This window comes from Mauremys reevesii, linkage group 5 (assembly GCF_016161935.1).
Source record: "Mauremys reevesii isolate NIE-2019 linkage group 5, ASM1616193v1, whole genome shotgun sequence".
Lineage (NCBI taxonomy): Eukaryota > Metazoa > Chordata > Testudines > Geoemydidae > Mauremys > Mauremys reevesii.
Genome location: NC_052627.1, coordinates 63,378,907 through 63,391,958, shown reverse-complemented (window position 1 = coordinate 63,391,958; position 13,052 = coordinate 63,378,907). Strand labels below are relative to the sequence as shown.

General features: G+C 43.1%; 1 protein-coding gene across 10 annotated transcripts in view; it reads right to left on the bottom strand.

Annotated features, from left to right (window-relative positions):
• The window catches only part of RAPGEF2 (Rap guanine nucleotide exchange factor 2), a 292,166-nt gene extending 279,779 nt beyond the window's left edge, over positions 1 to 12,387 (bottom strand). For 4 of the 10 annotated variants that reach the window (XM_039539178.1, XM_039539187.1, XM_039539181.1 and 1 more), the window contains exon 1: positions 11,829 to 12,387. In XM_039539178.1, the coding sequence (XP_039395112.1) occupies positions 11,829 to 11,897 (69 nt within the window). In that variant the 5' untranslated portion in view covers positions 11,898 to 12,387. Of the gene's footprint in view, positions 1 to 11,661; positions 11,681 to 11,828 lie in introns of those variants that run through there. The other 6 variants (XM_039539182.1, XM_039539179.1, XM_039539183.1 and 3 more) reach the window with 3 other exon arrangements.
• Positions 12,388 to 13,052: the final 665 nt, after the last annotated feature.

Below are 13,052 nucleotides of genomic sequence, written 5' to 3'. Positions count from 1 at the left end.
CAGTGCAAGAGCAGGAAGGGAAGGTGGGTTTCAAAAGTTCCTTACTGCTAACTTTAAATGTGTCTGAGTCTACTGACAGCTCCTCTGTCATGCTGCTGCTGCTCATAGCTTTAACAAGAAGAAAAGTAAAGTTCACTGCTGCTACTGAGGGCCCTATGGGAAGCAGTGAAACTGTCAGGAATCATGTTAATTTCATACTGCTGCAGCTTGGAGAAAACTATCAGTAGAGGAAGGAACTGGACCACTACTCATAGGGGAGGACCACACCAAAAGACAAATTGGCAGAATAACTGAATCTCAACCTCCTCACAGCAGTCAGGAAGATCTGAAGGACAGATGAGGCAAAAGAAAGGCTCTTTCTCCCTTCCAGAAGATATGAAGGCATAGAGTTTCAAGTTTATAAGACACCTAATAGCCATGTTGATAGTGGCTGATGCTGAAGATAAAACCCCAAAGCAGTGTCCAGGGCAGGGCCAGCTTTAGGCACTGTAGGGCCTGATTTCAAAGAGCTGCTGCCGAAGACAGCGGCAGGACTTCGGCGGCAGCTCAACTGGCTGCCGGTGCCTTCGGCGGCACGTCAGTGGAGGGGCTGGCCCGATTCGCGGGAATCGGGTGAATCGCCCTAAAGCCGGCCCTGGTCCAGGGACTGCACTCACCAACTAGGAACAACATGCCAGGAAGGAATTAGACTTTTCAGCAGACTGCTGTCTCAAGATCCCACTAGTGATTTTATATTTGTTCTAGTTTATCCCCCCAAAAAGGCTGCTTCTTTCCCATTCCAATTCCAACCTCCACTTCTACTCTGAACAAATCCCTTCAACTCTGCTCTCCTCACTACACACACACACACACACTAACCCATCCAAGCATTTTCCTATCATATTTTCCACATGTGGACCTCATGCCTCTCCAGTCTCCAGCCCATTCATAGCAATGACTTTTGCCTCTCTGTACCATCTCTTCCATACTCTCTTTTCTTGTGCTCTGATGACTCAATTGCTGATTCCTCCTGCTCCACAATCTCCATCACCCTGGACCTCTTCAAAAATCTATCGGGCCCCCACTCTTGTCTTCCTGCCTTCCAACTCTCTTTCACATGCCAGTGGAACCCTCAGGGAAAAGTACCACAACCATGCTCCGCTACAAATTCATTCTCTCTTTCACTTCCATCAACTTCCTGGTCAACCAACACTAACTTCCCCTCTTCACTAATTCACACCCACAATCCCAACCCCTGGTAGACCACTTCTAGCTCCCTCCTCCTCTATGCAAGACCCTGTTGATATTTTGAGTAGTCTTCTCAATCCACCATCCAAGTTGAGGCCCCATCATATGGGATGCTACATAAATTCTCTATCTTTCTGAGCACTTCCCCCAGGCCCCTGATACCAGCCTCAGCCCCCTGTTTGTTCATGGTTCCTAGAAAAACCTTCCCATGTTCTTCCATGCTGACTATTAAGCATTGAACACTCTCCTTGAACTAGTCTAATGAAGTATTTGATGTAGAGGAGTGATTTTAAGACAAACTTCCTCCTATGATTCTTACAGGAAATGACAATGTGAAATAAAGGGCAAGTGTGGGTCATTATAAGCAGAGTAGACATTTATAATTAAGGTTGTTCTAACATTTTCCATGAAAACTTGGTTTTCACTTCTAGTTTTGTCAAACTAACCATTCAGGAGGGAAAAAAAAGTTTTGCATGCTTGGTCTCTATCTCAGGTTGATTTTGGGGGGGGAGGCTTTGAGCAAGAGTGGTTTAGTCATTTCCAAGAGCAATGTTAGTGAAAAATAGGGAGTTTTGACAATTTTTTTTAAAACAAAACTTTTGGTGTCCTGAGAGGTTTGAAGTAGGAAGCCGAAATCTGGCAGGCAGACAGCGTTGAGATGCAATGTTTCCTATAAAATTATGTTCAAATTTGGCCATGTTGTAAGCCAGACGAAAATCACCATTTTGTGTATGCCATAGAATTTAGACAGTAATTCTTCATTTTGAGTATTCCAACTATGCAGAGCATACTCCCAGACCACACAGCCTCCATCTCCAACAAATGCAGTTACAGTTCAAGCTGGAATGATGGTGGCAACATTCCTTCAGAGTATCCTAAGGGAATTTTCATATACCAAGCTAGGAAATAGGAGGAGCATGAGTTCTAACCTTCTCTTCCACTCACAGACTCGTAGACTTTAAGGTCAGAAGGGACCATTATGATCTTGTAGTCTGACCTCCTGCACAATGCAGGCCACGGAATCTTACCCACCCACTCTTGTTACAAACCCCTGACCTATGTCTGAGCTATTGAAGTCCTCAACTTGTGGTTTAAAGACTTTCAAGGTGCAGAGAATCCTCCAGCAAGTGACCCATGCTCCATGCTGCAGAGGAAGGCGAAAAACCCCCAGGGCCTCTGCCAATCTGCCCTGGAGGAAAATTCCTTCCCAACCCCAAATATGGCAATCAGCTAAGCCGTGAACATGTGGGCAAGACTCACCAGCCAGACACCCAGGAAAGAATTCTCTGTAGTAACTCAGATCCCACCCTATCTAGTGTTCCATCACAGGCCATTGGGCATATTTACCGCTAATAGTCAAAGATCAATAAACTGCCAAAATTAGGCTCTCTCTTCGTACCATCCCTTCCATAAACTTATCAAGCTTAGTCTTGAAGCCAGATATGTCTGTTGCCTCCACTGCTCCCCTGGGAAGGCTATTCCAGAACTTCACTCCTCTGATGGTTGGAAACCTTCATCTAATTTCAAGTCTAAACTTCCTGATGGCCAGTTTATATCCATTTGTTCTTGTGTCCACATTGGTACTGAGCTTAAATAATTCCTCTCCCTCCCTGGTATTTATCCCTCTGATATACGGTATTTATAGAGAGCAATCATATCTCCCCTCAGCCTTCTTTTGGTTAGGCTAAACAAGCCAAGCTCTTTGAGTCTCCTTTCATAAGACAGATTTTCCATTCCTCAGATCATCCTAATAGCCCTTTTCTGTACCTGTTCCAGTTTGAATTCATCCTTCTTAAACATGGGAGACCAAAACTGCACACAATATTCCAGATAAGGTCTCACCAGTGCCTTGTATAATGGTACTAACACCTCCTTATCTCTGCTGGAAATACCTCACCTGATGCATACCAAGACCGCATTCGCTTTTTTCCACAGCCATATCACATTGGTGGCTCATAGTCATCCTGTGATCAACCAATACTCCGAGGTCCTTCTCCTCCTCTGTTACTTCCAAGTGATGTATAGTTTATAACAAAAATTCTTGTTATTAATCCCTAAATGCATGACCTTGCACTTTTCACTGTTAAATTTCATCCTATTACTATTACTCCAGTTTACAAGGTCATCCAGATCTTCCTGTAGGATATCCCAATCCCTCTCTGTATTGGCAATACCTCCCAGCTTCGTGTCAACCGCAAACTTTATTAGCACATTCCCACTTTTTGTGCCAAGGTCAGTAATAAAAAGATTAAATAAGACTGGTCCCAAAACCAATCCCTGAGGAACTCCACTACTAACCTCCTCCCAGCCTGACAATTCACCTTTCAGTATGACCCGTTGTAGTCTCCTCTTTAACCAGTTCCTTACCCACCTTTCAATTTTCAAATTGATCCCCATCTTTTCCAATTTAGCTAATAATTCCCCATGTGGAACCGTATCAAATGCCTTACTGAAGTCATCTGTTACCTTCTCAAAGAAGGATAGTGTTACAAAGAATAGTAATGTAGGTACACCACAACCCGCCTTGGGTAAAGCCTCACCCATATTTTCCTACTTCCTCAGATATTTCCCCCCTCCATTTTATATATAAGGTAACTAAATCTGAAAATTTTTTCACAAGATCATACTGGGTAGGACAGAAAATAAAGCCCAAGACTCATCCATTCAATTACATACTTCCTCTCAGAATGAATATGCTAAATCTGTGCACATGACTATTGTGTATGAAAAACTGAACTGCTCCAGCGTACCCATGTTCACAAAGTGCTTTGAGCCTTACAGATGAATAAGCACTATATAAGTATGCAAAGCATCACTAAGCAACTGGCACCTAGGATTTTACTCTTAGTCCCTTGCTTTAATCACTAGACCACACATCTTTCTCCACAACCATCAATAAAACCCTATAATCCTGATTCCTAGGATTATACTGCTATCTGGCAAACAGTTGCTAGTAGGCTACTTAAAGCATGCACTACAACGTCCTCCATTGACCGGGACAAATAGAGGACAACAACTCACTACTGTCTTAGCTAATCGAGTTTCTCCTTTAGATCAAAATGCAGTTTGTGATGTGTATATGAGGGGTTGCTGTACATGTGGGGTTGCTGAAGTTGTACTGGGTGGAATGTCCATTTCTCAGATTTATTTTTTAAAAACTCAAAATTCCATAGGGGAAAACACACACTTAAAAATGACATTGTTAAAGCTACAAAGTCAAACATTCTGAAGTTGGCAAATACCAGGACTAAGGTTGGGTATATAAACTTGGTTCTGCCCTCATGTGTACGCATGACAATCTTTGATTTCAAGATCACATGCAATTTTTTTCTACAGGACCCATGTCCCATTCAATGGAAAAGTTTAAGGGTGCATAGGGCATGGGGCAGAGGACTGCAGGAAAAAGGATTGTTTTGTGGTAGGGCTCTGGACTGGGACCTCAAGAAAACTGGCTTTTATCATTGGTCTGCCAGAGACTTCTGTATGATGTTGGCTAAAAAAATTTGAAGTGGCCACTAACTGTATTCTCATTTTCTGGGAACCCAATTTGAGATATCTGCTGCCCAATTTTCTGAAAAGCTGAACACTGGCAACTGCTTCTGAAGTCAAATGGAGCTGCAGATGCTCAGCACCCAACCATGAAGGCACATGAAATTAGTGTACGCTTTTGCAAGTTTTCTCCTTAATATTTTTGTGTCTGTTGTAAATCTCTAAAATAGCGACAATCAGTATATCACTGCCTCACTGAGGTTTTGTGAAAATAAATTCATTAGTGTTTGAGGCGCTCAGATGCTACCATCACATAACACAAAAACCCACAAATAAAAATTCCATATTCAGTGCAGGCTTTGAACAGTGTGGGTCAGACATTGAATGATAGGTATAAAAAACACATACTAAACCATTGTCTCGCTTACTGGGCACTACACATCTATGCACTCGATGAGGCATGAATCATAATATGCCATCATGTACTTAAAAACTATAATCTTGTATACACATAAGGGGGCAGGATTTCCTAACTTTTGACTGGCTGTCTTTGCAACCTTAACACATTTAAGTCAACATAGCGCTATACAAACTACCACTTATGCCGGTTTGGGTTTTTTTTGTTTTGTTTTTTCCCCACACCCCTGAACGACATAAGTTTTGCCAATATAAGTAGTAGTGTAGACGTGGCCTCAGATTCTTTTTACTTTAACCCCTGCCTTGCCCCACCCCCCCACTACTCTTCCAGGGGTCTTGTTCTGTGCCTGGGAGCATGCACATTGTGGTTATCACATAAGGAGGAACTGGGGGCTGACACATGCTCAGAGCAGGTGGGGTGTTCAGGGATTTAGCAGACAACTTTTAACTAGCTCTGAACATTTGCAACTGGTGATTTTCAGAGACCACAAGCAGCACTAGCCACTTCTCCTATCCCAAGGAACATCCTCTTGCGAAACCTCAAATATTTGTCTCACAGTCTTGAGATGCTAGGACTTTTCAAAGAAACTTGGGGAAAAACATTACATTGACAAGAGCTACCTATTTTCCCCCCAACACAATTTTCAGAGCAGTTAACATGTAATGGAAGTGGAAGTGTAAGACAATCTTAACCACAGACGTTGCTACCAGCTCTGCCTATTAGAAATGTCTTGGAATCATCAAGTTGTGCACATAGCTAATCTATGTAACCTTATCACTATTCTCCTTATCCTCCCCTTCCTCGTATTTATTACACCCACTTATTAGGTCTGGTCTTAAATTTAATTCTAAGCACTTCAGGACAAAGACTTCATCTTCCCATGAATCTGAATATCAGTTAGCTCCACAGGGCCAGTTCCTGACCCTCTGGGCTCCAATAAAATACAATAAAAAGGTGATTTAGTCCTTCAGCAAGCAAGTGCATGGCAAGTTTTTCAAGCCCTGCCAACCAAGCCCAAATATCAAAGCGCTAATAATCTCACAAATTTTAGTTACAACTGCCACTATTACTAAAAGTTGACAAAATTCTTTCTTTATTGAAAGAATATTTTATTTGATCCATATTAACTTTTTACTAGTTTCAGAGTGGCATGAGCCCAGAAATCTTTATAAACAAGCTTTTTTTGCTTTAGTTTTATTGTATCCAGTTCAGAGATTTTGAAGTACATATCATGTAAGTGAAACCACTGCATTTCTCATTCTTCCATTGGACAGGATTGGAAGTTTGCAAGTGCATCAGGCCAGGCTAAATAATAATGGGATCAGTGTTTCACTGCTCCAGGACTAAAGATACTCATGTTATAAATATTTATGTCAATTACAGTTTATCTTTTTTTCCTTTTTTACAAATTACTCTGCATTTTTATTCTGAAAAAGAGAAGTGTGACACTTAATGTCTTACATTAGGGGTTCCCAAATCTAAAACGTTACATTGCTGCTCATTGTGCTGGCTCTCTTCGTTTCCAACTGCCCATGTGCATTTAAAGATGGTTAAAAATACATTTTAACATAAACATTCTCCTGAGGTATTTGCAACCCAAACCTCACAGCATGTTGCTAGTGCAGAAGAACCTGAAAGTAAAATTAACTAGAAATTAACTAAACAGTTGTATTTGCATATTGTTATTGTTCAAGCTAAATGCAAAAAGTAGACAGCAAAATAAAAAATGCTTTTTTTTAAATTAGTTTTAATCTTCAAATGCATGTGTAAGATGGCTAGGAGATCTGCATTTTAAAAATATATCGGACCTTGTCCTTTTAACCAAGCACCACATACAATACCACTTGAAACACTTGTTTTCTATGACCAGGTAGCACTACAAACAGCTTTACACTCATTTGGAACGATTCAGCAACTTAATGCTAGATCAAGAAGTGAATGTTCATGCCTGTCCTCTATTAATGAGTTCTCACACAATTAAACTCTTTCATCAGTTACCAGATAAAAGAATGCTGTATTCCATAAACAATGCTACTGGAGAACATGCTGAAAATTTAATTAGAACAAATATAGGTACCTCCTATAGTTAAACCATTGTTTCCCTCAAATACTTGGCAATGGAATATCTGCCAAACAGAGGCATCCTCTCTTGAGGTATTCTGACATTAACAGATGTCACTGGTATTGAGCTATCAGTAACTAGATAGCCCTCCCCTTTCAACATTAAGCATATTGCTAATGCCACTCCTCTGCTACTAATTATTCTAGTACTGAATTTGTTGAATGTACCAGACTGAAAAATTCCAGAAGAGTGCTTTAGCAACTTGTCTATGGGTTTAGGAATTATTTGTAACAAGTTCTTCCCACAGCTCTAATCTTACTGTAGGTGATTTAAGTAAAATTATGCAAAAATTAACAATTTACATCTGACCACTCTACTCATCAGTTCATGTATCATATAGAAATGGTAATGTAAAAACCAAGTAGTTTAGGTTTCAAGTTCTTTTTAAAGAGGACTTTTATTCTTCACAGTAAGCTGCAGACAGCTTAATATTTCACTCAACTAGTTTTACTTAACTATTAAACCATTAAGAAATTGTTTTCAAAAGGCTCGAAGCCACAATATAAAAAGGGTTTGAAAAAAAAATCACTTCATTACATAAAGCTTAGGGGCATAAATCTGTTTGTAATTCACTAACATTTAGAGGTTTAACTAACTTGTTTGGTGACCAAACTTTCTATTTAAGTCTTCAAAGAAAACAACATGAATAGCTTAATAAAGCAATTACATAAGAGTTCTGTTATACAATACACACAATGAATAATGCACATGTAAAACAACTGGCCATATGCATTTTGGGTTTTATTATTTTCTAAGCTTCTTTGTGAATTAGGATACAACACTCCATTGACTAGAATAGTTCAGATAGGCTTTGAATACCCACTGCGTAAGCAAGGACACTCCTGCACAATATTAAGTGGAAGATTTTTCTGCAATAATCTCCGAAGCAATGCTCTGAAAGGACCTTTTAAAATCTGTCCAAATTAGAAAACGACTTCTGCACTAGGGAAAAGTTCTAACGAGATTTCACTGATTCCTCCCCTTCATAATTTAATCATATATAATAATTATCAAAGCTGTGTGTTCAAACAAGGGCTTGCTATCCTGCAGTCAGTCCTCTGTTCTCATTTCAACTCACAACGAAGTCATTATAGTAAATTTACATCACAATTGAGGACAAAACACTAATATCAAATGCAGAATTACAGACATCACAGAATAAGGATGAGAAGCTGGTCACATATAGAGAACGCTTGTTAAAACAGAAATATATTCAGTAAGCAGTGAAGGGAACAAAGAAACATGACTTACAGATGCTTCCTTGACTATGCACATTTCTGTCAATATAAGAGTGTACATTCTCCTCCCAACCCTTTTTCATAACAGTCAGAATCATGCCACTTAAGAATATCTGAAGATTCCTCAAAACAAAATGAAATGACTACCTTGCTGGGAAAATCTGGATTATTATTTAGGGAAGACAAAAAGCAAAAGACCAAGGCCTTTATGGCTTGATAAAAATACTGCTTTTCAAAGTTTTGCTTGTTAACTGCAAAGTATTCAAGAAAGAAGCTTACTCACTGCCACATTGTCTGCCCTAAGATTAAACTGAAGTAATTCCTTCTCAGAAAGAAAAAGAAAATATAAATGATTTAAAAAAAAATAAAAAACCTCAATCCACTCAATTCAGAAAAAAACAGATGAAAATGAAGGTGTAAATTTTCAAAATACAAGCCTCTGCCTCGCAACTACTGTTAAAGAAAATGAGTTTAAACAGCTAAATCTCAAAAAATATATATACATTATACATTCTAAAAAGTATAAAGGAATTTTCCTCTTTCGAGCCCTCTCCCCAGAAGCAATAATAAGGACATTTGATCACCAGCCTCAAAGACTTCCAGCACTGCCAACGCAGCATGTTTCCCATAGATCTGGTCTTATTTGTTAACTATTTTGGCCAGTCAGAGCCTAATGGATTTAGGGTTTCTTTCTGTGTAGACTGCTACAGTAGGCTTTTGGTGTACCGATACCTGAAGTTTTGCAGCGTTAATACAATCCTGGTGTTCTGGATTTAGCTTTCTACACTGTGTTCTTCACACTGGCTATACCCCCTGCATTCATGCTAGTGTCTTCACTGCGTCATTTCTTACTCTTTTGTTTTGTTTTTTAAAAAAACAGATTGGCAGGGACACCGGAAAGTTTAACAGTTCACTTTATTTGGCACAGATATACGACTGTCACAGTGGAAGTTTTGTCTCTCACAGGCTGGTTTGAAGGCCCACTACCTGACTGACTGATTTCTGAGCAACTGCCAATATCCCTGCTGCTGACCAACTGACAGTCTTTTTATAATCTTCTCCCAAGATCTCTGACATCCCTGTCTGACTCCCATTACTGGAATTTAAGCTTCTCCCAGAACAAGGGATCTTGCTATGTTAACAAATAGTATCCTTCTGAAATAACAGCACTCTGGTTCCAAATCTAACTTTTCAGTAACTATATGCTACTTTGATACCTAGAGGATTTCATACTGGTGCCAACATTTAAGGCAAGTACTATAATAGACATTTGTAAAGGTCAAGCAAGGACACAGGAACACAACTTTATCTTCAACATAATAAAAGGAATTTGTTCTAGAATGAGATAATTTTCTCTATGTTTTTTCATAAAAGCAGGACCATCTTTTCTAACTGTGATACACATATATATGTGCCATACTTTTCCATATGTGATCTGACTTTGTCACAAACACCAGGATGAAAAATATCCACAATGTATCCACAATGACTTATCTGAAGTAGGAGGAAGGAATTCTCGATGCTGCCTAAAAAGTCAAAGTTCTTTCCTCGCCCCCAATTTAAAATGTCAACAGCCAATCAGAAAACTGGCGTAATCATGGTAATTAAAAATAAAGCCCCTCACTAAGATCAGGACACACTGAGATCTGAGAGAAACAGGACAAATCTTTAGAAAACAGGACAGATGGCACTGCAACTAATGAGCAAAGTAACTCCTTGAATCATTAGCTACTGAACTACAGCTTGACATAGGGATCAGCATAACGCTTATTTGTGTTTAGATGGTTGGCAGCAATAGCATCCAGTCACCACTCCAAAGCAGAAAGAACTCACTCACCTTGACGTGATTTTAAAAAAACAACTAACGGTCAAAACATTTTTACACATTTTCTTACCCTTCTCTCTCTAATGTTTATAAAGCCCTGTGTGCTTTCAATCCTGCAGGAGCAAATGACTGCATCAATTTTTATTTATCCCACACATACACACACACAACCCCACCCCAAGTAAAGCCTGATTCAAGTATTTCAAAAATCCTTCTCCCATACTACTGTGCAAGAATTTCACCCTATTTTGGGGAGGCAGAGATTTGCCAAAAATACCACACTCACCTCTCCTATAAATGTATGGGCCAGTAATGCTGTAATGAGCTATAGATGTACAAAGTTAATTCAATTCCAGAATCAAACTACTGTACTTGTGTTGTATTGGGAACAGATACATAACCTCAGTTAATCAATGGCCAACTCCATTATGCAATATAAAAAAAATGTATTCAAAATATTTCCTTCTCTTTCCATGAGCTAGCAATCCTATACATCAACATTTTGGCTGAGTAAAGTTTGTATAACAATGAATATGTTGTATCATGCACTCCTATATGCACACTATGGTATTCAAAGTTTCTATTAACAAAATAGTGTTTTCTTTTAAAATAAACACTTTTCAAAAGGAAAAAAGGAAAACATAGCAGCAGTTACTAAATCTGAGTGTTTCCCACAGCGTCAGCTTTCAGGATTTATGAAACTCACAGCCAAAGAGGTGCCCCCCCCCCCACTCTGCTGCTGCCTGACCACACAGATGGGTTCTCTGCCCAATTTTAGGCAAAGAAAGAGGTGGTGGGAATGGAAGGACAGACTAAGGGGATGTGAGCCCCAAAAAGTAACAACACTAGGGGGGGGGGGAAGAGGGAGAGGAAGAGAAATCCTAAAACTAGTGCTGGTTGTGAATTAATAGGACTGTTCCTCCAGCCCGTGAGTTGGAAAGGGGATTAGAGATGTCTGAAAACAGATTAGCTAGTGTGCGTACGTACAGATAGAGAAAGGAGTACTGGAAACAGATGAGATGTTTGCGGTATGTGTGTGAGATAAACAAGAAGTAGCTATAGGAAATGTTGGCAAACGGAGGAGTCGTTATCCGGGGGCTCTGGTCGGGGTGAGTGGAGGGTGAATAAGGAAAACTGCACTCTGGTACCTGGAAGCATGTATAGGGAAATAGTTACCTGTTGCCCCTGTGTGAGGTACCTAGGGGGCACAGATCAAGTCGTGCCTGCATGTACCTTGGGGCTCCTGGGTAGGGGAAAAATGGGGGTAGGTACCCGAGATTAGGCTCCTCTTGAAAGGGGAGCGAATAAACAAAGGCTGTAGGGGCTCTTCTCCAGCCGATACCTGGGAGGTTGGGACAGTGCGGGGTAGGTCCAGGGCGCGGGGGGTCCCCTCTGGGGCAGTCTGCGGGAGCGAGGGAGCAGGGCCGCTGGGGGGGACAGGGAGTACCGGGGCTCCCCTGCGGGCCGCTGGGAGGAAGGAACAAGGGGGTGGGAGGAGCAAACGGGTACCTGGGGGCTCCTCTCCGCCGGGTTCTTCATCACCGCCTGGCGGAAGCTGTTATCCACGTACGACGCCATCTCGCCCCTTGTCTGCCCCGGGCTGCAGCGCCCCGGCCCCGCCGCCTCCTGCCTCGGCTCCGGCCGCGGAGCGGGGTCGGAAGCTGCGCCGAGCCCCGGCCCAGGCGGCGCGCGGCGGGGGCGGGGCTCGGTCCCGCCGGGGTCCCAGCTCCTGTCGCTGCGCGGCGGGCGCGGCCTCTCGCTGCTCCGGCCCGGCTCCGGGCTCGCGGCCGCTGGGGTGAAACGCCGGGACTCAGCAGCGCCGCCGCCCGGCCAAGCCCGGCCGGCAGCGGGGAGAGCGGCCCGGGGGCTCCCGCGGTCCTGGCGCCTGGCGGCGGCTCCCGGCTCCTACTCTACTGGGCTCCGCCGTCCAGTTCCGCGGCTGCTGCATCCCCGCCGGCGCCTCCCATCCGGGCTGCCGGGGGCTGCGGGGCTGCGCTCCCGGCTGGGCGCGGGGAGGTGGCTGGCTCGGCGCGGGCGGGGCCGGGATCTCAGGGGGGGAGCGGCCTCCTGCGCTGGCGGCTTTGTGCTGCTGCAACCATGGTGAGGAGCGAGCCACACCGGCGGCCAGCGGCTCAGCAGCGCTCGGGGAGGGGCCGCGCCCAGCTCCCGCCCCCCGGCCCGGCTGGGCTCGGCTCGGCTCGGCTCTCGGCCGACACGTCCCTGCCGTGCCCGCCGGGCGCCGCCCGCTATTGTTAGGGGGTCACCAGACAGCTGTACAGTCCCCCCAGCTCAGCCCCCTCGCACCTGGGCACTGCTCTCAGCACCCCGGAGCCCTGCCCTCCCTCCCACAGGACACACAGACCAGGAGGGAAGCTGTACGGCCACCTCTCGGCAGCGAGATGCGGGGCAGGCATCAAAGCCTAGTGCCCCTACGAGCAGCCACCAGTCCCCATGGAGCGAGAGGTCATCTCTGGCAAAGACAGGACTAAGGCCACTAGGGTTTATACAGCAAAATCAACACCTTAACTTGGTAAACCAACAGGTGAAAGGTGCAGGTACCTATTCAGGGGATTGTAATGTGGCATAACCAGCTATAGAAGCAGATTGCCAGACTCTGCATCATATTCATTTCATAGATGGATTTAAGTTATGGCCCAATGCGGAGGACATTGCAATAATTCATTTTAACCCTGGCAAAACTATAGATTGTCAAGGCTGGGAGGGACCATCATG